At 37.4% G+C, this 25367-nt stretch overlaps 3 protein-coding genes, 1 non-coding gene and 1 pseudogene across 6 annotated transcripts; 4 read left to right on the forward strand and 1 right to left on the reverse strand.

Moving 5' to 3' along the window:
* The first annotated feature begins 123 nt into the window (after positions 1-123).
* On the forward strand, positions 124-207 carry TRNAL-CAA (transfer RNA leucine (anticodon CAA)). Its single transcript has one exon. It is a non-coding gene; the product is annotated as a tRNA-Leu (tRNA).
* A 6602-nt stretch (positions 208-6809) lies between these two features.
* LOC125200963 (O-fucosyltransferase 39-like) lies at positions 6810-10707 on the forward strand (annotated as a pseudogene). Its single transcript, XR_016135634.1, has 10 exons — positions 6810-7317; positions 8072-8134; positions 8222-8303; positions 8404-8477; positions 8588-8676; positions 8807-9009; positions 9218-9488; positions 9621-9848; positions 9917-10114; positions 10294-10707. The product of XR_016135634.1 is annotated as an O-fucosyltransferase 39-like (transcript).
* Positions 10708-10820: 113 nt separating this feature from the next.
* LOC125200962 (mechanosensitive ion channel protein 2, chloroplastic-like) lies at positions 10821-17051 on the reverse strand. 2 transcript variants are annotated; one of them, XM_048098815.2, is made up of 13 exons: positions 16870-17051; positions 16716-16775; positions 16241-16398; positions 15918-16041; positions 15666-15763; positions 15473-15586; positions 14595-14655; positions 13342-13491; positions 13086-13196; positions 12641-12808; positions 12439-12552; positions 12145-12201; positions 10821-11803 (listed from the first exon to the last, which is right to left on the reverse strand). In XM_048098815.2, the coding sequence occupies exons 1-13, from the start codon at positions 16945-16947 to the stop codon at positions 11024-11026; spliced, it is 2073 nt and encodes a 690-aa protein (XP_047954772.1). In that variant the 5' UTR covers positions 16948-17051; the 3' UTR covers positions 10821-11023. The 2 variants fall into 2 exon arrangements, with proteins under 2 accessions (XP_047954772.1, XP_047954771.1); XM_048098814.2 differs by having other exon boundaries at positions 16716-16781.
* A 1930-nt stretch (positions 17052-18981) lies between these two features.
* Positions 18982-20547, forward strand: LOC125200964 (Vacuolar protein sorting 55 (VPS55) family protein). The gene is made up of 5 exons (XM_048098818.2): positions 18982-19062; positions 19226-19277; positions 19601-19640; positions 19758-19842; positions 20116-20547. The coding sequence occupies exons 2-5, from the start codon at positions 19245-19247 to the stop codon at positions 20297-20299; spliced, it is 342 nt and encodes a 113-aa protein (XP_047954775.1). The 5' UTR covers positions 18982-19062; positions 19226-19244; the 3' UTR covers positions 20300-20547.
* A 237-nt stretch (positions 20548-20784) lies between these two features.
* On the forward strand, positions 20785-24160 carry LOC125200961 (kinase-interacting protein 1-like). Its single transcript, XM_048098813.2, has 2 exons — positions 20785-21089; positions 21249-24160. The coding sequence occupies exons 1-2, from the start codon at positions 20996-20998 to the stop codon at positions 24155-24157; spliced, it is 3003 nt and encodes a 1000-aa protein (XP_047954770.1). The 5' UTR covers positions 20785-20995; the 3' UTR covers positions 24158-24160.
* Positions 24161-25367: the final 1207 nt, after the last annotated feature.

Consider the following 25367-nt stretch of genomic DNA (forward strand, 5'->3'; position numbering starts at 1 on the left):
GTAGCGTAGTACTAATGAATAATGGAGGTCCCATAATATTAACTTTGAACTGTTTTGTGTTTGAAACCAATTGATATTTAAGTTCATAAAGATTAATAATGAAGCAGAGAGAGTAACATCGTTGTCAGGATGGCCGAGTGGTCTAAGGCGCCAGACTCAAGTTCTGGTCCTCTTACGAGGGCGTGGGTTCAAATCCCACTTCTGACAATTGTATTATTTTTTCTTATAATAAAATGCAATTTCCAAATATGGATATGTAACATATAGGAGTATGAGATAACAAAATTTATTTATTGATATTTTTATTATATCTTAAACGAAGAAATAGAGGAAATAAAAGTAGTCCCACAAAAATATGGCATTTAGGACGACACAAGAATTAATGTATAATTGATAAAGTAAAAGAGAAAAAAATAATAATAATAATTATAGTATTGGTAGTAGAATATGTGGTCCCCCTTATTAGAGAGAAAGGAGTTATCAAAAGTGGTGGAATTATAATAAAAATTTTATGGGACATCTCAAAATGATACGTGTCTTTATTTTTATGGAAACGAGTGAATAGTAATTTTTAGGCTTTAACTGTTCAATGGCCCAGTTAAGTCAGAAATTAATGACTTCATCAACGATTGGCCCATTCCTCCACCATAATGCAGCCAACATATATCAAGCGGGTCTAATCGACCCATTAACTTATATGTGCTTTGGGGAATTTCTTTTTTTCTCTGAGGCTAAAATGGAATAAAAATTGGTGGAAAATTTAAGAAGAGTGGTACTAGAATATATATGTCAGTTACTCCCTCCGTCTTAACGAAGATGATTTCTTTCTTGGGCGACGTGAGATTTTATGCAATTTTATTTTGTGTGTTAGGTGGAGAGAATAAAGTAAGAGAGAGGGAATAAAATAGAGACAAAAGTATTTCTATTTTTAGTAATGAATCATCTTGATTGGAACAAACTAAAAATGAAGTGGATCATCTTATGGACGGAGGGAGTATTAGACAAAGCAAAATACTTATTCTATAAGCGATGGTTATATGTAGTATTTTGAAATAGTTTAATTTCTTTAATATATGTCTAGAACATTAGTGATCATTGGGGTTTGAATAATTGTATAGACATTTTATAAACGGGCTCCATCTGCTCATTTTATGGAAAGTTTCCTAGTATTAAATATGGAAAGTTTCATATGTAATTGGTGTCCATATACTATCATAGTATAGTGTTAATATAACATCAACCATTGACACTGTGTTGATATTTTTTATTGCTATTCCTTCCATCTCTAAAGAGTATGAACTTTGGGTTCGGCACAGATTTTAACAAATAAGGGGAAAAATAAAAAAGAGAGAGAGAAAGGGTAGTGGAAATAATGTTAGTGGAGAGTGGTGTCCACATTATTATAATGATATAAGTGTTAATGGTAATGGAATAAGTTGTAAATAAAATGATGTGTAGGGGGCAGTTGTTTGAATTTTTCAAAATTATAAAGTTCATATTCTTTAGGGACGGATGAAAAAGGAAATAGTTCATACTCTTTGGGACAGAGAGAGTATTATTTTATTTCATCTATAATATTGAGTGTTGACTTGAGGAAGGATATAATCGTGATCAACGCGTGGTTGTAAGCAAAGTGACCATGACCAATATGGTTGCGGCCAACGAGGATGTTTTTGAACCAAATCAGAATGATGGCATAGAGAAGGAGTCAGACGTGATCAACAAAAATGTTAGCCCTCAAGGGAAAGTTGATTGTTGCGAAATTCAATACAAGGAAACTAAGTTGTCAACGGATCCGAAGAGAGCCTTTTTGCACAGCGGCAAGAGTCTGTCCGGAAGGACGTGGAGCGAGGATTCGGTGTGCTTCAAGCGCGTTGGGAAATAGTGAAAGGCCCGGTTCGTTCCTGGTACATGTATCATATCGCCAATGTGATGCACTTTTTATTAGCACTATAAATACCTGCAAATAGGGATGTCAATTGGGCCGGCCCATCGGGTTTCGTGCCAACCCTACTCGGGTTGCGGGTCAATCGGGTGCGGGCTTGCCGGGTTGTGATTTCTTTCGGGTTGTAAAAGTTCGGTCCTAACCCTAAAAGCTCGGGTTTTGGGCTAGCCCGACGGGTTAATCGGGTTGCTACCGATAAGGCTAAGGCTCGAACAATCCAATAAATCATGATGAAAATTAGTTATATTTATAAAATATAAAATATTTAATTATGATAAATTTAATATATATGCTTAAACTCAATCATAAAATACTAATATTTGTGATATTTCGTGAAATTTTAATGCATGTTAAAAATTTTAATATTCTTTAAGTGAGATTAATTTATATAAAAATTATTATATTAATAAAAATTCAATATATAATTTATATATTTACCATAAAATTGAAAGTTATCTTTTTTTAGTTATCTATGTCATAAAATTAGTCAACGAAGTGTCGAATTAGGAGTAAAAAAATGAAAAATATAAATTTTACCGGGTTATCGGGCCAGCCCATCGGGTTTTCGAGTCTGGCCCTAACGGGTTGCGGGTTAATCAGGTGCAGGCTTATCGGGTTTTATTTTTATCGGGCTAGAAATTTCCGACCCTAACCCTACAAATTTAGCGGGCTATTCGGGCCAGCCCACGGGTTGCGGGCTACATTGACATCCCTACCTGCAAATATACAGAGTTGGAATAGTATAGCTAAAGGTCAGTACCGAATATCGATCATGGGGGAACAAACACAGATTGTCTATCTTCTACTAAAACTCAATTACTATCTGGAAAACTAAAAGGTTTTGAGAATTTTGAAAAATAGAAAACAATTGAAAGTAGTAAACAACTGATTGCAAATAAATCACGGAGATAAAAGTATAAAGATAAGGGAGTTCCAGGGATGTGCGTTCATAATTATGGTTATGTAAGTTCCAACTACAATAGTCTAGCACAGTTAATACTTTGAAAGGACAAGTCACCTAGCTTATGCTTATGCGATACAAACGATGATTACGAACATTAGGGTTGTCAATCCAAAATACGTAACTCCGAAAAGCTCCTAAGACCCTTGAAAAGTCATCACTCTCAATTAACAGTATCATTTTAAGGGAAGCTAATTGTAGTGTCTACTAAGTGGACCTAACTCGCCAACCTCCTCTCACGATTATGTAGCAAGTCATATTAATTCATCACAAAATGTGTCACTCAAACGTGAAGCGTCAAGATTAACTTAGGAAAGAAACACAGTAAAAATAAAACAGATATTAAATAGAAAAATGAATTGTATAATCAAAGTCGTTACTAACACATCCTTAGAATCCTACGAATTTAGTTACACATGATGTAATAATCTAAATACATAGATTGAAGGGAAAACAATTGGAACATAAAACTAAAGCTAATAAAACCCCTAGGTTGAATCCTTATCGTTTTGATGTTCTTGAATCCTTCTTTAACTCCTTGCACAATGAAGTACTCTAGCTTTTAATCTCTGGAAAATATGTTGCAAAAAGAGGATCTGTTTTGATGAAGCTTGAGAGCCTATTTATAGGGAAAAATCACCTCTCATCCTAGAAGGAAAAGATCTGCAAAATATGGTAAATCTTGGAGAGAAATCTAGGTCAAATCTGCTTCGCCGCTTTTCGTGGCGGGGCCCGCACTTCGGCTGGCGGTCGCCAGACAGCAGTCCTGACTCTCTGATTCATATGTGGCGGTCACCACACATTCTCCGGCGGTCACCGGACGTGACTTCATTTTTTGTACAGAAATTTCGAGGCGGACCGCTGCAAAGTGTTGATCGCCAGGATTGTTGCGGCGGTCGCCGACTGAAACTCCAGATTTCCAGACTTTGCATTTTGAATCACTTTTTCGTTTCAAATATGCACATTTCTCACAAAACACGTCAAAATACCAAAATGTATAAAGTATGCAAATAATGGACATGTAATGTGCTTTTGACATTAGAACATACCAAATAATGGCCTTAAAACAGTGCAAACTCCGAGAGTATTACAATGTCATGTACGCGTGCATCATCTTGCACAACATGATTATTCACGATTAAGGTCCAAGAGTTGACGATTGGTCCGACGATGAAACCGATCGAGCGCAGGTCATGCAACCCCACGGGTCATTTGAGGTTTACCCTATGGAGTCAATGAGAGATTACAAGCTCAGAAGAACATGCACAACCGACAAGCTCATCTTCAACTCATGAACAACATGGTTAAAGAAGTTTGGACACATAGGGGTCGTTAAAATTGTATCTCTTTTAATTATTTCCGTTGTAATTTTTTTTAATTAAGTAATGTATGTTTTGCTAGTTCTTTAATCTAATATCTAATTTTGTTATTTATACGGTGTAAACATAAAAAAAACAATATTTAAATTGAAATGAAAAATGGATAATTGATAGGGCGGACATTAGGGCGAAACCATAGCAGAAACGAAGGGTGAACTAAGAAATGTTGATGTGGCCACCACTAGTCCGCCCACTAGGGCGACCATTACAGATGCTCTAAACGCCACGTCTTTTCTATAAAAATTCTTTAACTTTGTAAAAAAAATTAATTTCTGTCCGATTTAGTGTACTTTAGTGGTGAATTGTGAGTTAGCTTGTCAAATTCTTAGGAGTATCCACTCAAGAATGTGAGAGCTAGCTTATAATTTCATCATTAGAATATGCCCAACAGGAGTATAATTTTTTATATTCACCCTCTATGTTTGCTTCTGATGTCATCCCGAGAAAGAAGGAAATCGATCGATGCTATCTTGGGTTGACTTGATGGCTGATGCATGCCCAAACCATATTTAAGACCAACACTAAAGAGGAGAGAGACTAGATTTTAGATATTAGGATTGCATAGGGATTGGATGGTTTGGATGGTAGAGATTAAGTTTTCGCTATCTTTCTTTCTTTAAATGTGTTTAGTTGACGTAAGGAGAAAGTGTATGCAATCTAAGCATGTCATATTTAAACCTAATGTTTCCAATGGATGATCTTTGATCATTGAAGTAATAATGTTTTCTATAAAAGCACGATGCTCAAATAAGAAAATATAGTGTATAAAAAAGTCACGCATTTGAAGCATGTTTTTTTTTTAAGAGGGAACCACGATACTAGCACCCAAAAAATAAGATTTGCACCTTTTTAGTACCCAGCATTTATAAAATTACATTTTCAGTAAAAAAGTTATATAAATCTCAATTTCAATCAGCATTTTTACTATTCTACCCTTCAGTTATTGAGGGGTGTATTTGCCCATTTAGCTATTTGAGAAGGGCACCAAACTTGGGGTTTTTGAACGTTTATGTACTTCTGTTGTGATTTTTTAAGGACAAAAAATCTTTGTGGTATTATAAATCATTGTCTATTATCTCAAAATAAATTATTTAAATCTTTGTAGTATTATTTAAATTATTGCATTGCAATAAGAAAATTAATAGTATGTATTTGTAGTATTATTTTTAGAAAATATTGAATGGTTTATTTTTAAAGTACTCGTTTTTAGTTCAGTGCTTGATTGCAATAATAATGTATAATTGTTAGATACCGATTTTTCTAAAAAAATCAAGTTGTAATTTATTTTGACCTAGATTGAATTGAGTTGTTGTTTATTTTATTTAAATGACTTTATTCAAATTATTGTTACAATCAAGCATTAAACTAAATATGAATGCTTTGAAAATAAATCGTTCAATATTATCTAAATTATACTACTGCAAATACATACTATAAATTTCATTTTTAGATAACACAACAAAGATTTAAATATTTCATTTTTAGATAACACTACAAAGATTTAAATAATTTATTTTTAAAAAATATACAAAAATTTAATAATACCACAAATATTTTGGTCCTTACAAAATCACAACAAAAGTACATAAACATTTACAGATCTCGCAAGTTTGGTGTCATCCTCAAATAGCTAAATGAACAAATACACCCCTCTCAAGGACTAAAGGATAGAATAGTGAAAATCATGATTGTGTTTGAGATTTATATAATTTTTCAACTCGAAATATGATTTTATATATGCTGAGTACTGGAAAGGTGCAAACCTATTTTTCTAGGTACAAAACTACTTCACTACTCTTCTTTTAAACCAGGGACATAGTCGAAAAGGATTAACCATTATTAATACGTAACTTTGATCCTAATTTTTATATACCCATCCAAATTAAATCTTAAGCAACCATTAATTAAATGATGTTTTAGGCCAAGATAGTTTATTTTACAAAAATTATTTTGAGAGATGTTGTACAAAATTTTTTATTAGATGTCTTTTATATTGACGATCACATCTAACTATTTATAATAAAGGTTGAATTAAATAGGCGAAAACGATCTAGTCAAGAAACTTTATTTTTTGCATCAAACCCGTGATTTTCATTTCCTTTAAAATAGTCTTTTCCTTTCTCTTTTTTTTTCCCGTGAGAGCAAGAAATGAGGTTTTTTTTTCAAATTTTACAATTTTAATGTTATTCTAATTTAATGATACCAAATGAAACGACAATGCATTGCACCATATTTCCATTTTAATTCCATTCAATTAGTAATTTCCAAAATTACATGGCAAATAAAAATGAAAAATAAAGGTATAAAGGGAAAAGTCAATCCAAGTTTTGATGAGCATCGAGACAGCAGTCTGTCGGTGGCCGATTTCCCAATTGAAAAATGCCAACAAATATTTTGTGTAAGATTCTTGTGTAAAAATTTGCATCATAAAAAACCTGCATAACAAAACGAAGCCATAGATTGTGTGACGCGTAGAAAGGAAATTGTTGGCTGACAAAATCAGCTGTGTGAAAAAGCATCTCAACCATTTACATTAGTTCACAAGGAGGCCAACCGTCCAAATCGATGCAGCTGTTTCTTGTCCTCTTACTTTCAAGTTTTCTGAAAACAAAACGTGATTTCATATTACTATTTTCTCTCGCGTTTGCATTATTCTTCAGTTAATTTTACTCGATCGCTGTTACTACTTTTTTTATCCTCATTAAACTGTTTATATAGTCATTACTCATTACTAAAAGTTTAACTGTGAGTGTGTGTAATAAATAGGCGTGTGGACTGATAATGAAAATGGCCCTATACATGAAACTAGCTTTTTAGTTGTGGGTTCCAACTTCCAAGATTTGGAGTTGAATTTCATTACCCTCAACAATTAAAAAAAACATGTGCAGTTGGTTGCAATAAAGATGAACAGGCATTGTTATTAGTACTATCATTCTCACAGTCACAACCACAGACCATAAACCATGGCTGCAGCCCTTTTACTGCTGCTGCTTTTTACTCCTTTTAGCCATGCCTTTCCCTCACTTCTCTCGGTATGTTTTGCTCTTTCATTTCTTTGTTGATTGTGAAGCTGTCTTTGCGTTTGGTGATTTTGCTTTTTTTTTGTTTGATCTATGGTTTAGTGTGTGTCTGCTTGTCTTCCTGTTTGGTAAATTCTGCTGCTTTGTTTAGTTATAGCCTTATAGGAGAGGTGGTTGCAAAAGGGCTGAGATTAGAAGAACATGGAAACTTTCTGCCTTGAATGAGAAATGGCATTTTGTGGAATTTAAGGAAATGTTAGGTATGTAGAGAAAAGATTTGACCTTGATGCGAATTTCAGAATTCTTGATTCTTGGCTTGTTGAGGATTTCGTTGTCAGTGTAGATTTGGTGGAAGTTTCTTAATTGATATAGTAGTAATCAAAGAAATCATTTGTGCTTAAACTGAAAGTTTCCAAAAAAAGAATGTTGAGGTAGTTCAATTTTTCTAGCAAATTGGTCAAGCACAGAAGTATTATGTCAACTTAGTTGGTTGTTATATTCATTTATCTGTGTTTATAATAGTAGTAGAACTTGATGTGCATTAGTAAATGAGGTTTAAATAGAACACTGGAGAACATGCGTGGATGATGATACTGCGTTTATCGATAAAAGACATATAGTTATTACAAAATGACTCATGATGAACGCTGAATGACTGATCTGAACTTATACAGATTTAGCAGCTCGTTTCCTATTAACATCTTATAGTTCGAACTTCGACCTACCTGCCATCATTGTCATAGGCTGATAATTGTATCTGGTGTAGGAGTTGAATGATCCAAAACCACGACATTCTCGTTTACTTAGGAGTGCTCTGGAACGCCAAACTGTGAGTAAAGAGTTCACTGATTAATTTGCACTGTCTTCAGCAATATTCGTTCTTCTACCTGCTGAGACATTCTTGCTTATGTTTCAGTCTGTGGAGCAACAAACTGAACTATGGAGGCCTTTTCCCAACCAAGGATGGAAACCTTGTCTCCGACAAGACAGTGCCTCCAGTAAGTAGAATTGTTTGCATCGTCTCAATTCCGTCTCCTATTTTTTAGGAGAAATGCACAGCTGAATCAGAGCATGTATAAACTGAACTGTCTGTCTTAGCAGCGCTGCCAGAGAAATCTCAAGGGTATATTCAAGTGTTTCTCGATGGAGGACTAAACCAGCAGAGAATGGGTGTAAGTACTTCGGTTTATTATTAAATGGCACGTGCGGGAGTTCTGTTTTCCTTGAGCCGGTTGATATTAGCTTATCTGGAGTAACTAATACATATAATCCGTTTATAAAGATTTGTGATGCAGTTGCTCTTGCTAAAATTTTGAATGCAACACTCATAATTCCGCATCTTGAAGTAAATCCTGTTTGGAAAGATTCAAGGTCCTCTTTATTGAGTTCTTTCCCTTCAAACGAGTTTTGTTAGGACGGGAGTTCTAGTTCTTATTCTTTTTTTTTTTGTCTTCAAGCATTGACCCGAACGAGACAAACGCTCTTTTGTTTTTCCCTGCAGCACATTTGATGAAATTTTTGATGTCGATCACTTCATTAATGTACTGAAAGATGACGTATCTATCGTCAAAGAGTTGCCCGATGAATACTTTTGGAGCACTCGGGAGTACTATGCTGCAGCGATTCGAGCTAACAGAGTAAAGCAGCACCTGTTCATGCTTCAGCAAACTGGTATCTGGAAAATGTCTCACCTGTCCTGCAGAGGTTGGACTCCTGCGTATTTTTTTCGTTTTCTGGATTTAAAATAATGATAACACATTAGAAAAGCTTATTTCGTGTCTGAATAAAACTTTCAGTTGAATGCTCGAGTCCTGCAGCATCTTATGCTGCTGGCCTAAGTAGAAATATCTTTGTTCTTGCCAAAACTTCAATTTACGATGATATTTAATTGTTATATTTTTGGGGGTTTCAGCTATGGGATTGCTGCAGTTGCGCCTTTTTCCCACCGTCTGGCTTTCGACAATATGCCCAAGGACATCCAGAGACTACGGTGTAAGGTCAACTTCCAGGCTCTAGTCTTTGTTCCTCACATTAGGGATCTTGGCGATTCCCTTGTCAGTCGTCTCAGGTATCCTCTCAACACCAACGAAGCTGGGAGCGGTAACTACCTCACAAGAGTAACCGATTCAAAACACAAACAAGGGAGTGGAAAATTTGTCGTCCTTCACCTTCGTTTTGACAAGGTATGATTGGTTATAATACTCCACCTTTGTCGTCAGCGTGGGAGAAAGTATCTTCATGCACACACTCTGAGACTGCTTCGCTTTTCCTTGGTAGCGTCAAGGTATAATACTTCGGTTTCATTCATTATTCAGGATATGGCTGCTCACTCAGCCTGCGACTTTGGTGGAGGTAAGGCTGAAAAACTAGCTCTTGCCAAGTATCGACAAGTTATTTGGCAGGGAAGGGTGTTGAACTCTCGATTCACTGATGAGGAGCTGAGGAGTCAAGGGCGGTGCCCGTTGACCCCAGAAGAGATTGGATTGCTCTTAGCAGCATTGGGGTTCGACAACAGTACTCGCTTATATCTTGCTTCTCACACGGTATATCGAGCAATGTTAAGCTGAACCTGCAGTTTCTAGAAGTTAATTTTTTCGCGATTCTGTTTCAGGTGTATGGTGGGGAAGCGAGGATCTCGACCTTACGTAGTTTGTTTCCTCTTATGGAAGACAAAAAGAGCCTTGCCTCTTCAGATGAGAGAGCTCAAATCAAAGGAAAGGCTTCACTATTAGCTGCAGTTGATTACTATGTCAGCATGCACAGCGATATCTTCATCTCCGCCTCGCCTGGAAATATGCACAACGCTGTGGTAATTAGTTCTTCCCATCGAATCTTTTCTATAAAGTTGCAATGTCAAACACGAAAAACTCGTATCAGACTGTTTAACAGGTGAATATCCGTCAAATGGTATTCATACGGGATCCAAGTTTGAATCTGTGGTATATTTGTAAATTTGAAAGTATACTAACGCGACTCCCGAATTTCCAGGTTGGCCATCGAACATATGAGAATATGAAGACGATAAGGCCTAACATGGCTCTTCTAGGGCAGCTTTTCTTGAACAAGAGCCTGACTTGGGTAGAGTTTCAAGAGGCAGTCATGGAAGGGCATAGAAGCCGGCAAGGGCTACTTCGACTACGAAGGTCCCAACAGTCTATTTATACATACCCAGCTCCAGACTGTATGTGCAGGGCTTGAGGTTGTTCGTGTGTTTATCATGTCGATCGTTATGAATTTATGCTGCAGATAGTATGTGTGGCTTGTGGCTTGTATTACTTAGAAAATAAATGGTTCCCCTCTCCATTCATTTGGTATATTTGTAAAATTTGAGGTCATGATCAGAATTTAGGATATGATTGTAATATGTTGCTCATTTCCACTGGCTTAAATTATTTTGTTTAATTAATGTATTTCATTTTTAAACGTAGTAGCACTTTTCCATGGTCTTGTAGCAACAAAAGGCCAAACTCCTACAAATTAGATCTAGGATTATGCATTACAAAAGGCATCTTCAATTCATAAAACGTAAAGCTAAATTAAACTTAATAATAACAGGAAGAAGCACAATAATGTTGGCTTTCCTTTACTTCGATATTTACCAATAAATCAAGGGAAGATGTGCCTAAGACCATGCAGTAATCTCAAAAATAGCCTGTGTATATGTACAGTTCTGATTATACTTACAATTTGTGCAGTGCGGGAAAGGCCAGATATGATTCTATTTTTGCGGATCTGACTGCTCGTTACTGAGTGAGCCAGGGGTGTTCAGCCTCTTACTGTCGTTTTTCTCATCAGTTACTGCTAGCCCATTGCCACTATGCAACGAGGCCAACTCTTTCGTGTCTTCTGGATTTGGTGGGGCAACCATTTCTTCCTCGATGGGAAGGGTCCTCTTCGAGCCATCCAGAGCAACCCCGAGGACTATATTCTCTTCCAGAGACGGCTTAGTTGCAGGTATCTGTGCAGCTTGCTTCGAATGTGAAGTTGAATAGGCATTGTCTGATCTTCTGGACCCCAAATCCGGTGAGGAGACTGAGCTTGCATCTTGCCCCACCTTTTGCGGTTGCTTAGAGGAACTATCTGCTGTTGGACTTTGTTCTTCGACAGGCTTGTTATCAGTGTTTGCAACAGTTTTTGCACTGCTACTGAGCTTAGGATCAGATGAGGATTTGGTCTCAACTTTAGGCATTTTACCAGCCTCGGAATCAGATTTGGTAACTGATTTTTGCACGTCATTTGTTCCCTTGACAGCTTCCTCCCCATTTGCTCGTGCTGGTCGAGCCTGGTTCCTAGGCTTATCCTCTCCATTGATTTTATAGGATGGTTCAATCAATAGCACTGGACGATTTGACACTCCCCCTCGATCATACATAGTTTCTGAAAATGGTACATTGTCCAGGTCCGCATCAGTATATACTTTCTGAACTGTGCGGATGGGAGTAGCCAGTCGAGCACGATGGTGCCTGATGACTCTGAGTAGATCGAGCATAGTAGCTTCCTGTTGTCCAGACAAATGGAATCAAATACAATAATCAAAACAAAATTGATCTGAACTAGTAGAAAAAACCAGGTGTCATGTCAATAAACAGAATGGAAGAGAAGTCTGGAAAAATTTGTGCCACTTCTATCAACTTTGCATTTTTGCAACCATGCGGATAGGGGCATATATAATCGACAGTTGGGTGATTCTATTTTTACCAGCCTACATCACAGAGAAGTTTAGACTATGTAGTTTCTTATCCTTATATAAGCTATGACCTCCAAATAATGCATCATTCAAAAGGCGTAGAGCGCAGTGTTTATTGAAAGAGAGCGAAGGCTAAAAAAAGAGTTCCTCACCTTAACGCATAAATATTCTTCAAAATGTGAGGTCTTCACAAAGCAGGACACCATTATCTGCATAATTGTGTAAATTTGGAGTTATAATTGTATCACAAATGCATATTCCAGGTAATGATGAGAAATCTTCACACTTGTATTTTAAATTAAGCTCAATGCAGATGATTTTGTAAACTCTATCTCTCTGTTTGGGGTTTTGCTTGGTAGGTGGGGGAGAACATCAACAGTTTTTCACATTAATGTCGACAGAAAAAAAAATTCCCTTGAATTGTGATTTAAAAAATTAAATCTCACCATGAGGGCCTGATTTTCAGGATTAATATTGTCCAAGAATACGCGTCTGTGCAATTTCTGTTGTTCCACGTGAGGATTCTTCGCCAACACCTTGCGCATATCAGCTACAATGTTCTGAACAGAGCAGATGACTTTTTGAGATTGATCAATGAGAGAATCAATCCATTACTTTGCAACAGAATTTATCAACTACACAACTCACATTAATTTTGCTGACATCCAAGTGACTGATGGCTAGGTGGGTTTTAATACGCCAATGAGTTTTTTGAGTGAGATTTCTCACAACATTCACAGTAAACTTGTGGTTGGGAATGTGGACAGCTTCACGATCTTCACCTCTCACAATTGTCGGCGACCACCATCCCACATGCTGCAGTCAAGCAACATTAGTGATGACAAAAACAAGATACGAGGTGTAGAATGGTTTGTAAATTCACTTTGGAACTAGGCATTCGCAACTTTCAAGAGTTTGTGTGCATTGCAATGTGCGAATAGCAGGACAGTCCAGACAGCAAGACTGAGAACATAATTAAACAACCAACATACGATTTTGATGTCGTGAGACACCATGCCTTTAAGAATTATGTTACACAGCTATTGTTTCAACAACTATTATAATGAATGTACGAAGATGACCCCATACAAACCTCAACTGTCCCAGAAACATCATAACCTTCAATCTTGGTCTGAATCCACTGATTCACAACGAATGGACGGGTCGCATGAATCATTGCACTTGAAAGGAAATTAGTAAAGATCTGAGAAAGAAACCAAGGACTCGTGAGTGGCTTTCATAAGCGGTCTTAGTTTACAGACATAAACACAACTTAAAAATAAGTAAGAAATTTTAAAAAAAATGGATTGAGATATACTCAAAAAGACGAACAGAAATTTTATTTACACCTCTCGTCCAGCTAGTGTGAGCAGGACAGTCCCAAGACCCCCAGCTGTGAGCCATTTTTGGGTTGAGAAACCTAACAGCTCCATAAACAATGAAACAGCCGCAACCCACACAGCTGTATATATAGCTTTTCCAGCAAACTGGAAACCCATCTGTCAAGAAGTAACACAAAGAGTGAACTAATTTCAATATCAAATGGAGAGAAACCTGTTTTGTGACTTCCAATTTATGCATCAAAATCCATTGAGCAGCAGCCAATAAAATTTGAACTTGACCGATAGAATCATGGACTCATCACGTACAATTACGAAAAATGGGTGGGATTTTCTACAAGATTGGTATCAGATTAAGCTAAATTGTTGCAAATTTGAATCATACAAATAATCATTTTTCGCATAAACGGGCTCTGAAATGCCATTTTGTACCAGCAACAGTTAAATTTTGTTTTAAACCATGCTCACAAGATATAAGATTGATAAACCAATGATACAGAACTTCAATGCTCATAATTCCTGATGCGAGGTAATGCACGGAAAGCAGACAAAATACAGTAAATTCTGAGGATTTTATTTAATTTTGATAATGTAATATACCAACTTCAAGAGAACATGAAATACATATTTATCCATTGACCCTAACTGCTGGATGTCCACTGAAACCCTTTTAACACCTTTACTGAATATTGCTCACTCATGTGGGAATTTTAATTGGTGAGTCACAGGACTACTTTGAATAAGACAGGATCCTTATTTACTAATACCTACATAGCTCATTAGCAATACAATTGTCACAAATGAACACATGTTGCCTTATCACTAACTGGAATGTTTAAGCGGTTAGAGAGTTCTATGTTAGTATGGATAAATAAGATCTTCATTTACTAGGATGTACACAATTTGCAAGCATTTTAATGGTTCATACTTCATATTTGTTTAAAAATATGAGCATTTATGTTGTGAGTTCTCACTACAGTACTACACATCCAGGGAGTCTATAAGAAACATGTTACAGGGGTAAGATAAGCACTATGGAATTATGTAAGAATTTCAGCAGAAGAATTTCAAGGGAAGGAACTCAATATTGGACAGAGTGTAGATTAAGCAAGTATGCAGTTGGCTAATCTTTTCAACAGTATGGTAAAGTGGTGTAACTTAAGTATCCGTGCACCACAATAAGCGAAATAATTTTTTGACACTAACAATAGTACAAGCGCATTAAAAGATCCTGTAGCATGAAACAAAGAGTGGGAGCATACATTTCTGGTATCTTTGGAGTCATTTGTCTCCATTGCAAATTTTTGTGCTTGTAGGATCAGACTGCATAAAATAATTAAAAATTAAAATCTGACATTAGTTCTCTCAGATATCAACTGGAAAAGTAAAAAAATTGGAATATCAGATATGGAGATCAAAACTAAGATAGACACGTAAAATTATGACTAAAATCATAAAAAAAATGGAATTACACTGATCACAATTAATCACCTAGGAGCAAGCTTTCAAAGTACTTTAGCCAGGCTACTATTCTGATATGGCAGAAAGTGTTGTGAATACTTATGTGCAAAGCCCGACTTACTTTATCAGGACATTTCATATAATATTTGGACTTATCTATTGTATATTTTGCTCAAACAGATACCTCAGAAAGAAGAGTAAAGAAGATAAAAAAATGGGACAAATGATGAAGTGTTGGAATTCTACTAAAGCAAGGAAGGGAGATATCTTATCTGAGAAGGACGTGAAGGATTCTCCAAATACATAAGTGTATGAAGTAACTTTTCGAACGCATAATATGAGCATGGACATATAAATGAATGCTATATTCAACCAGTAGGAAGCTCAGATGAATATATGAATATGCACGAGAATCTCTAAATGCTTAAGTATATGATGTATGAGCATGAAATATAAATGAATGCTATATTCAACCAGCAGGAAGCTCAGATGTATATACATGAATATGTCCGAGGACCTTAGCAAGTCTAGCTGCCAAAATACGTGAAAATAATGATAGGAACCAACCTCTAATAATATCAATTTAAAGCAAAAGAAAGTGGAGTATAGAGTATCAACATAATGTAAACAAAAATCTTTAGGAATCAACACCTGTCAGTAAAAAGATATCAATACGGACCTTGACAGACAATATGCAAAGCCCAACACTGATGACAAAGATCTGACAAAATTTAGGAGCCTTTGTTTAACAATCTGACCTGCTTCTGTTTGTATAGTTACTGGATCCAATGCTCTGTAAGATACAAATTCTTGTTTAGTGAAAGTGAACTGTGAGATCTGATTTTCTATCTTTTGCTAATAAACATACTAACCTGCAAATAATGATTGCTCCTGTCCATAGTAGCAATGGCCGAACATAAGATGTTGTGATTTGATAAGTACTACTCTTTTTCCAAGTATTATCACCCTTCTGTGTGTGTGACAAATTTACTGTACTTGATTAGTTGATGACTTACAAAGGTCCAGCACTCAACTAAGAACTAAGTTTCAGAGGCCCATCATACAAAGGTATAAACAATAGAAAAAAAGGAACAGGGACTGAAATATGAAAAAGAATGCAATACATGGAAGAGTAAGTTTCTGCTAAGTCGCACAAGTGGCCCAAGTCCCCATACAGCAAAGATAATAATACTGACTGCTGAAGCCAGTTTAATCACAAGAGGACTTCCTTGCAAACGATTAAATGATCTGCAAGGCACAAATTTTTGACTTACCAGAATTGACTAAAGAAATATTCAGAAAAACAATTACTGAATGTATAACAAAGTTTCACATCAGATCAACTTTTTCATGTTCATAACTAATGCTTCAACAGGCTTAATTCTGGCTTTAGCATTCTTCTCAGAAAGACCAGACGAGAAAAGAGATGTTGAAGAGGAGCACTTACCTTGCTAATGTCAAGGTTGCATTCTTTACATAGTTAATGTCCGAAGGCGCGCCTGGATTTAAAAAACAATGGCACCTAAGCTGGTTATTTCTACAAGGAATGGTGCATACTCTTGGATTTATTCTCTTCGAAACATTGGAACTCCAAGAATGGTGTTGCTGAAAATGCAATTGAATAATAATGTCAAGAGCGGCCAAGAACAAAGAACTAACATGCATGCCAAATTTTCATGAATTACATACAATAATCAAATCCTTAGTACAATAAAATTCACTATACATTCGGTTTACCAAAAACACGAATTACTATTGTAATAAACCACAAATCCCCTGCAATTCCCATCGAACAAAAAATCCTTATAAAATCGAGACCTTTAACCAAAAATAAACTGCAAAAACAAAATGAGAATTCCCCCTTCCAGAAAACCATCAGAAATAGGGCTCAAAAATAAAACAAATCCAATCACGGAACATACCAGTGATATTGAGGGCAGATTATCGCTCGATACACATAATCTGCTTTTTGCATTCGGATTCTGCAGCTAGAAATTGATTATGATTAGAAAACAATCAGAGAAAAGATAGCTGACTTGGGAATGAAAAACTAGACTGTTCGAATAGAATAATTACCCGAAATCTCTTACTGCGCCAATTGTTCCGGCAATTTCCGAGCTGCAGGGAGAGCTGCAGAGAACCAGAAACAGTCATTTTCCTCAATTCGCCTCCCCCCTCCCTCTTTCTCTCTCTATGCAAATTATATGGGTTCGTCGAATTACTCGTTTTTTTGTGTAGAAAAGTAATTACTCGATGAAAAATGGAATATAATCTCCAAATTGGATTTTAATAGTACTAGTAACAAATTTATTTCTACATTGGGAATATGCATATTAAATTGTGTAGAGTGTCAGTATTATGATAATAAAATAAAATTTAATTGCCTTTTGTAGTTAAATCCTAAAAAAGCAGGAAGAAGAAAAATTGAAATACGAGCTTATAATTGAAGTAATTTTCCTTTGACCTTAACAGTCTGATCTACGACTACGAGATTTTATGCTGCGAACTCCGACTCCCAAACCCTAACCACTTCTGCCATCTTAGATTCTTGTATTGCTTGCTGCGGAACAAAAATTCCTTTGATCGGTAAGAATATGCTTACAAATTTCGATTTTTTTTGTTGTTTGTGCTATGGATTTTGCGGGGGGTTCATTCACTCGTTTGTGCAAGTTACGAGCTTATGCTGTTTGTTTTCTAGTCCTCCTGTGCTCGATAATCTCGCGGATTCTTCATTTCTTCTTCTTCTTCTTCTTCTTCTTCTTCATTGTGTTTAATTTTTTTTTCTTTTTTTGATTCGTTGGATTTGTGCCTTGCACAGTATTAGGGGTTCTGGGACTTGATTGAAGCTGGTGGTGTAGAAATTTCCTCGTGTTTGTATTTTAAGCTGTTCAGCTTATCAATTTATTAGGGATTCAGTTGTTCTTGATAATTTACCTTCGTCGGACACAGACCAAAAGCTTTACTGTGACATTGAAATTAGTAATCAAACTTCTACGCTTGAAACCTAACCTGTTTTAGATTATCATGGTTAGAAAATCTAGATTTGTTAGTTTCCAGGAAAAGATGACCTCATAATTGTTCTCTCTTTTTTGAGAGGAAAAAAGGTTCTATCTTCAATTTTTTGTCTACTAGCATATGAGAATTTGTTAAGCTTTAGGTTTTCCGAGGTTGTGAATTCAATGACGGAAATATGCTATGGTAGAATTTATGACTTTCACAACCATTATTGTCACCGCATGCACATAATTCCCTCTGTAGATGCAAAAGAATTCACTTTCATGGCAATGCCTAGTGTATCATTTGAATTGTATATCTAGATGATGAGTTATAGATGTATAGTAAGTTAAACTCTGATCTCAATATAATGTCTCTGGCACATACATTTGTGTTTTAATACAAGATAAATGGAGATACAGTCATTTTGAATATCTTATTGTCCGAGTTTATTTCTTCCATTTTTGTTCTTATTTATTTTCTCCTAAACTTGTAGCAGAAGCAGATAAATTGACTTGAAAATCTTGGAGTCTGTTTCAGTATCTTTGTAAAGTACCTGCAGAAATGGCAATGACAATTGAAGGTTTGTACCTTTATGCCTTCTCTTTCTATATTCATGATGATTTGTTTGGCATTTAATGCTCAATCCTTATTTTGGAATTAAAGGAGACAATTGTTATTTTGTTTTCTGTATCATAGTTTGATTTGTTAATTGCATTGTCTGATATTTCTGGTGAAACTTAGTTATCTCTGCATTCTGATCTAGTGTTGCTCACAATACTGTTGTCAGTGACTCAGTCGAATTAACTTAAGCATGAATCTTTTATCTGTATTCTCTACCAGGGGTGGAGCCAGGAATTTAATTTAGGGGGGGAAAAATATATATATATATATATATATATATGAGGAAATTTTGAGGATTTGAGATGGGGCATATATAGTGAATTTTTTTTAAAATAGCTTGTAGGGGATTTTTTATGAGGGGCATTTGTCCCTTGTGGAGCTCAAGTGGCTCCATCACTGATCTCTACCCACCAGTATGCATTAGTTATTAGAGATTGGAGCATGTACTAGTATGATTGCTAGTTCACATGCAGTATTTGCTAAACCTCTTTTTGATTTTAACCTAAATGCATTTTTTTCGTAGTGTTGTAAATATATTTTTACTGCAATGTCTAATCTACTTTATATTGTGGTTTTGATCTTGCAACTTATGCTGGTACGCTATTCCGGTACTGTGTGACTGATCTGGTCGATCACTCGATTGCATGCAGTGTAAGTGACGAATACGAATCTATTAATTTAATCTTATTCCTTACATCTGCACTTTATTTCCTTTCACTAGAATGAGAAGGGAAGAGGCGAAGTGTAGAAATCAGCACTTTTTTATTCCTTTCTGCTGTATTATTGACCATTAATCTTGGCATTGGATATCCAGTCTTGCAGGACTTGCATTCATGTTTTCATCTAGCATCCTGCTCCAGATCTTGGTAGGTTTTGACTAAGCTCTTAATTTTCATTATTTGCATCTCCACAATTCTGAAATAACTTCTGATTATCATGTTAAATTGTTAATATAAGGGTCCTTAATCACATGATTATGTATATTCCATCATTATCATGTCTAAATTTGTTTACATGAAAAAACACCACAGTTTACTGTGTTAATTTTCCATGTAGGCTCATGCATTTTTGATAATTATTATAATTATCTTCTTTTTCTGATAGTGCTGTGTAATTTGGTATAAATATGCTGGTAGAAACATGTTTATATTGCTCTTTTTGATTGCTCTGACACTATTCCTGAATGCAGGCTTGTGCGATATACAGCAACTGGTGGCCAATGTTATCAGGTTTGCATGAAGGCTTTGCATTTTCGTTGGAGATGGGTTAGAGGAGGGGATATTTTAGTCAAATGATGTTGGTCATTACATTTCAATACCTGATCTTGTTGTGAATTTTCTTCTCAGCTCTGATGTATGTTCTGGTGCCAATGCCTTGTCTTTTCTTTGGTGGTGGAACCACTCAATTCCTTACCAGTCGAGAAGGTGGAGGGTGAGTAATTCTATGCTTATGACTCAAGATGAGAACGCATCTAGAAACTGCATACCAATGTTTGACATCTTGTGGGAATTTGTTGGGAATTCCGTTCACACTTTGTTATAATCCGTGTTTCAATGGTTGCGTTAGTATGTTTATATGGAAATAAGCCATGCCTGTACTTGGTATTACTTTGATTCCATGGTTGCACGATTTAAAGTTGCTGTGTTTCAAATTTTGTCTCTTTAATTACAAATCTTCTTAGTTTTGATTGTTGTTTCCAAGCAGTTGGATAGATGCTGCCAAGTTCTTGACAGGTGCATCTGCTGTTGGGAGCATGGCCATTCCCATCATTTTGAGGCACGCCGGCTTGATTGGAACCGGAGCAATGTTCATTGAATTCACGTCTTTCTTCATATTTGTCTGCACGATCCTTTGCTTCCATCGTGCCAGTCTGGACGATGAGTGGTAACACTTCTATCAAGAGACGATGTCTGTAAATCTTGGACCGCTGCAGTGTTTGGTTATTTTGGAAGAGTAAAATGGAAAAAAAATTAACAAGAAAGTTGAAAAAGAGAGGAAGATATATATCCAACATGTACAGATAGATAAATTATTGGTCGGTTGGCAGAGTTTGGTCTTGTGAATCTTTGATGTTAGATTAGCAGCAGACCTCTTCCACATTTCTGACTCTTCCAGTAATTTGATATTTTGAAATAATTGATACGTCTCCTATCTCTATTTGTAATAAATATCTTAATTCACCCAAAGTCGATGCTGTGGTGAATAATTTGTGAAGAATATTAATATTCCATTTTTCACGTTGAAGATTAACTTCTTGTTGGAACTAACTAACAAAATCATGTTTCATTGTATTCAATTGTATATAATAATATAAATGAATAAATTAAATAAAAAAAATTCCCATGACAATGTGTAGAATAGATCACAAAGTTGAGTGCAAAGAAGTTGGCAGCTTGTGTTGGAATAGGCAGTGGTGGCCACGTTGGGAATTAATGTGGAATAATTTTAGGTGAAATTCCAAGAATAGATTAAGGAGCGAAAAATCCTCATAGCCATTAACCCCCTAATGTTGTGCTAACTTTTGAGTTTCATTGTTGATCAGTCAGTCCCATGTGAATTGTGTAAGAAAGGGTAGAGATCGGAGATGTTGCAGAGAGCTGCGAACCATGCATATTCATGGTGGTGGGCCAGCCACATTCGCACTAAGCAATCCAAATGGCTCGAACAGAGCCTTCAAGGTAACTCACTCTTTTTCCCACATTTTTTCAACCTCAAATACATATGCTTCTCACTGTTTTTTGGACAACAAATCTATGTTAATCTAGTATACAAATGTTGATAATAATATACTACTCCGTGTTATTGAAAATTTGTAAATTTTGTTTGGAAAAATGCAGACATGGAAGAGAAGGTACAAGGCATGCTCCACCTGATTGAAGGAGATGGGGACTCATTTGCAAAGAGGGCGGAGATGTACTACCAGAGGCGGCCAGAGCTCATCTGCGCGGTCGAGGAGGCCTTCAAGGTGTTCCGCTCGTTGGCCGATCGCTACGACCTCTTATCCAAAGACTTCCAAAACGCCAACCACACCATTGCCACTGTCTTCCCTGAGCAGGTGCAGTTTGGCATGGCAGACGACGACGAAATCCTGCCCAAGATCCCGGACAACTTTGTCGTCCCGGATACCAACATGTCGAAGATCCCCAAGCCCCCGGTCAGGGATCTCAAGACCATCATTACTAAGGCCTCAAAGCAGTTTCAGGCCAAGAAGGTCAAGAATCAGAGCCGTCCGAAACCTGTTGTCGTCTCGGGGCTCACCAAGGAGGAGGCCCTTGAGGAGATCAACAGGATGCAGAAGGAGATTCTGTCTTTGCACACTGTGAAGGAGTTTGTGAAGAGCTCTTTCGAGAGTGGGATAGCTAAGTATTGGGGGATTGAGAGCCAAGTCATGGAGATGCAACAGAAGATTTGTAGGTTGCAGGATGAGTTTAGTATGGATAGTGTGATCGAGGACGAGGAGGCTCGTACGCTCATGGCTCAGGCCGCTTTGAAGTCGTGCCAGGAGACGCTCGCTATGCTTCAGGAGAAGCAAGACAAAACTTCTCTCGAGTCTAAGGACGAGTATGAACGGATTGAGGCTGCCTGCGGCCGCTTGAAGTCACTCCGGGAGAAGTACATGCTTGAGCAGAGTGATGGGGCTGAAAGGCCGGGGAGTTTATCGCATGAGTTTAGTAAAGACTTGGCTGCGTTGCTGCAGGAGACGAAGGAGCTCGAGGAGCTGCCTGAGAAGTTGGAGGAGAGCTTGGACACAGGCTCATTGGCCTCATTGTCTGTCACACAGTTAGCTGAGAAGATTGATCTGTTGGTGAATAAGGTGATAACGCTAGAGACTGCTGTGTCGTCTCAGACGGTTCTTGTGAACACGTTGAGGGCGGAGAACGATGAGCTAAATGTGCAGATCCAGAGTTTGGAGGAGGTGGAGGAGGATGGGAGCCTTGGTGGAGACACTGAGGGGTTGAGCTCCAAGGTCATTCAAATGGAGGAGAAGCTTAATAAGGTGCAAGATTTGAACAAGAATGTTGAGAGCCGCAACAATACGCTTCAAACGAATTTTGCCAAGGCGAAAACGAGCATTGACACTCTTTCAGAGAGGCTGAGTAGTGTGAAGGTGGAGGATGATCTTGAGCCTTCTTCTAGTGATCCGGATGGCGTGGTGGCCGCTCCTACGAGCTCTGGTGACCCTTCGGATGATGTCAAGGCGAATGCAGAGGAAGTAACCAGTGTGGAGGCTGATGAAGTGGCAGATTCCTTTACAGATGCTGATGATAGTCTCTTAACAGATGCAGAGACGGGCGAGGAGGTAGGTCGCGCCTCTGAGGTAGACGAACAAGGGGTAGACGTTGATGAAGTGGAGGCGCGTGAGGATGATGCTGGCCGCGCCTCAGAGAGTCTGGCCGCACGAGAGGCGAGCGAAGATGAGGAAGAGGTGTTCAAAGATGTGAGAGAGGTACACAGTGTAGAACAAGGAGTGAACAAGGTTCGACGCTCTTTCTCAACCGTGCAAGAGAAGGAACACAACGAGAACATGGTAAGGAAAACATCATCATTCTCTAGCCGCAAAACAATTACGGAGATTCTAGAAGAAGATTCCGAAGATTCGCCAAGACACCGAGGCAGAGCCAAGGCGAAGGCGCAAGAGAAAGACAAAGACAAAGACGACTACAGCTGGCAGCAAGTTCTCCTCTGCGGAATGGAGGATAGAGAGAAGATCCTCCTCAAAGAATACACCACAATCCTAAGAAACTACAAGGAAGTAAAGAAAAAGCTCAACGAGGTCGAGAGAAAGGAACGGGACAGCCAATTCGACACCACCATACAGATGAGAGAGCTCAAAAAGGCCATCGCAAGACGAGACGATGAAATCACCAATCTCCGCATGAGGCTAAGCACCCTCGAAGGGGCCACCGCCCCACTCTCCACCATCTCAGAAGAAGACGAAACCTTCCAGCCCGGAGAAAATGAGGATGTAAGCCTCACCAAGGACATCAGAGGCCCCCCCTTGACAGACGAAACCAACGAGACAAGGGTGGTGTTCATGGCATCGTCGCTGTCACAAGTGGAGGAGAAGCTACGGGCAGACATCGACGCCATACTAGATGAGAATCTAGACTTCTGGTTCAGATTCAGCACCGCGTTCCACCAGATACAAAAGTTCAAGACAGAGGTCAGAGACTTGGATGAGGAGCTGTCGAAGCTGAGAGAAAGGCGGAAAACAGACAACGGAGGAGGAGGAGACACACAGATAAAATCAGAAGTGGTCCCAATATTCAAGCACCTGAGGGACATACAGAGGGAGCTATCAGTGTGGCTTGAACAGAGCGCGCCGTTGACGGATGAACTGAAAAACAGGTTTACCTCACTATGCAACATACAAGAGGAGATCACGGAGGCGCTGAGAGGAGGGGTGGAGAAGAGATTCAGCAGCCACCAGGCGGCCAAGCTGCAAGGGGAGGTGCTCAACATGAAGCAGGAGAATGAGAAGGTGAGAGAAGAGCTCGAGGTGGGGCTCGACCACGTAAGCATGTTGGAGCTGCAGATAAACAAGACGCTGGGGCTGCTAGATCAGGAGTTTGGGATATCAGAGCAGTCAGAGAATAGAGGTAAAGTGCCGCTGAGATCATTTATCTTTGGGACTAAGTCATCCAAGAAGCCTAAGGTTTCCCTCTTCTCTTGCATGCATCCTAGTAGGAAATATCAGGTGCTTAGAGCTGGGCTTCGTCTCTCCTCTCATAATAACTCTTCTTGAATCTCTTTTTTCTATCAATCTTTGTTTTCTTAGACATGACATGTGTGTTTTTCATGCTAACTCTCTATGTAATAAGCACTCTCATATTTTTATCTACTACTAACATTTTCACAAAGTTGTGTTTTGTTATCTTAACTACACTTGTTAATTGGCCCAACCTACTCCATTTTTGGGTTTGTGAATCTTAACAGGATTAGATAGTGTTTTCTCAAATTGAAATATTTCGTACAAAAATAACTACTTCATCGATTCCACCATAGTTAAGTTGCATTCGGTTTTTGGTTATCAAACTATAGTTAGTAGGAGTGTCCAAACGGATAGTGGATATCATATCATTTCCGATCTGATCCGATAACCAAAAATATAGGGATACGGGTCCGGAGCGGATTTCATCCAATTAAATGTTTCCGTTATCGGGTAATACCCGAATGAGTACACGAGTATACCCGATTAGCCGTACAAAATATGGTTTATTAATTACTACCTTCGTTCATAAAAAAAATAGTTTTAGTAGGGGACAACACAAGTGTTAATGCGAAATTGGTAAAGTAAAAAATAAGTATTGAGAAAAAAATTATTAAAGTATTGTTAATGAAAAATGAGATTAACCTGATTAGAGAGTGGAACTTACTATATAATAGATAGAGACTTGCGTATTTTGATAGAAGGATTAAAATAAAAATTACAAAACTATTTTTTATGGACAGATGAGTATTAGGTAGTATACGAATCATACAATTACCCTAAATTTATATAATAATCACTCAAACCACCCTTCACTCCACCTTCTATGTCAAATAATCGAAAATACTACTAGCATTTACTAAAACTTGGGCTGTTAATTCTCTCACTAATTTTATGAATCTGCATCTTCTTGCGCTGCACCATTCTTCTTGTTTAAAATTTCTACCATGCTTGCGCCATTCTTCATCGTTTGCTTGTCTTTTTCTTTCATTGCTACACATGAAGTATGAGGTTAATCAGTTAATGTAAAAAAGATTTTGCATTGTAGAAAGTTGGCCACACATGTGTTTATTGTTAACTATAATTAAGATATAAAAGTAGATTCAAAATAAATTAAATAATTTCATTCTTTTTGCATGTCCATTTGTTGCAATAATTGGATTATTGGATATAATTATTAAAGCCGGAAAATATAACTTTAAAATAATTTTATGATAAAAATAGTATAACCTTTTTTATATTAACA

Source organism: Salvia hispanica, chromosome 2 (assembly GCF_029641045.1).
Source record: "Salvia hispanica isolate PSC_SH4W2 chromosome 2, Shi_PSC_v1, whole genome shotgun sequence".
NCBI classification, from domain to species: Eukaryota; Viridiplantae; Streptophyta; class Magnoliopsida; order Lamiales; family Lamiaceae; genus Salvia; species Salvia hispanica.

Excerpts from the sequence above, each read along its gene's own strand:
- LOC125200962 (XM_048098814.2), bottom strand. The coding sequence starts at position 16,947 with ATGACTGTTTCTGGTTCTCTGCAGCTCTCCCTGCAGCTCGGAAATTGC. Across the intron at positions 16,042-16,240 it reads GCAACCTTGACATTAGCAAG|ATCATTTAATCGTTTGCAAG; the intron begins GTAAGTGCTCCT and ends TGTGCCTTGCAG. Across the intron at positions 12,809-13,085 it reads ATGTTTCTGGGACAGTTGAG|CATGTGGGATGGTGGTCGCC; the intron begins GTTTGTATGGGG and ends GCTTGACTGCAG.
- LOC125200964 (XM_048098818.2), top strand. The coding sequence starts at position 19,245 with ATGTTTTCATCTAGCATCCTGCTCCAGATCTTG. Across the intron at positions 19,278-19,600 it reads GCATCCTGCTCCAGATCTTG|GCTTGTGCGATATACAGCAA; the intron begins GTAGGTTTTGAC and ends TCCTGAATGCAG. Across the intron at positions 19,641-19,757 it reads CTGGTGGCCAATGTTATCAG|CTCTGATGTATGTTCTGGTG; the intron begins GTTTGCATGAAG and ends TTTTCTTCTCAG.
- LOC125200961 (XM_048098813.2), top strand. The coding sequence starts at position 20,996 with ATGTTGCAGAGAGCTGCGAACCATGCATATTCATGGTGGTGGGCCAGC. Across the intron at positions 21,090-21,248 it reads GCTCGAACAGAGCCTTCAAG|ACATGGAAGAGAAGGTACAA; the intron begins GTAACTCACTCT and ends GGAAAAATGCAG.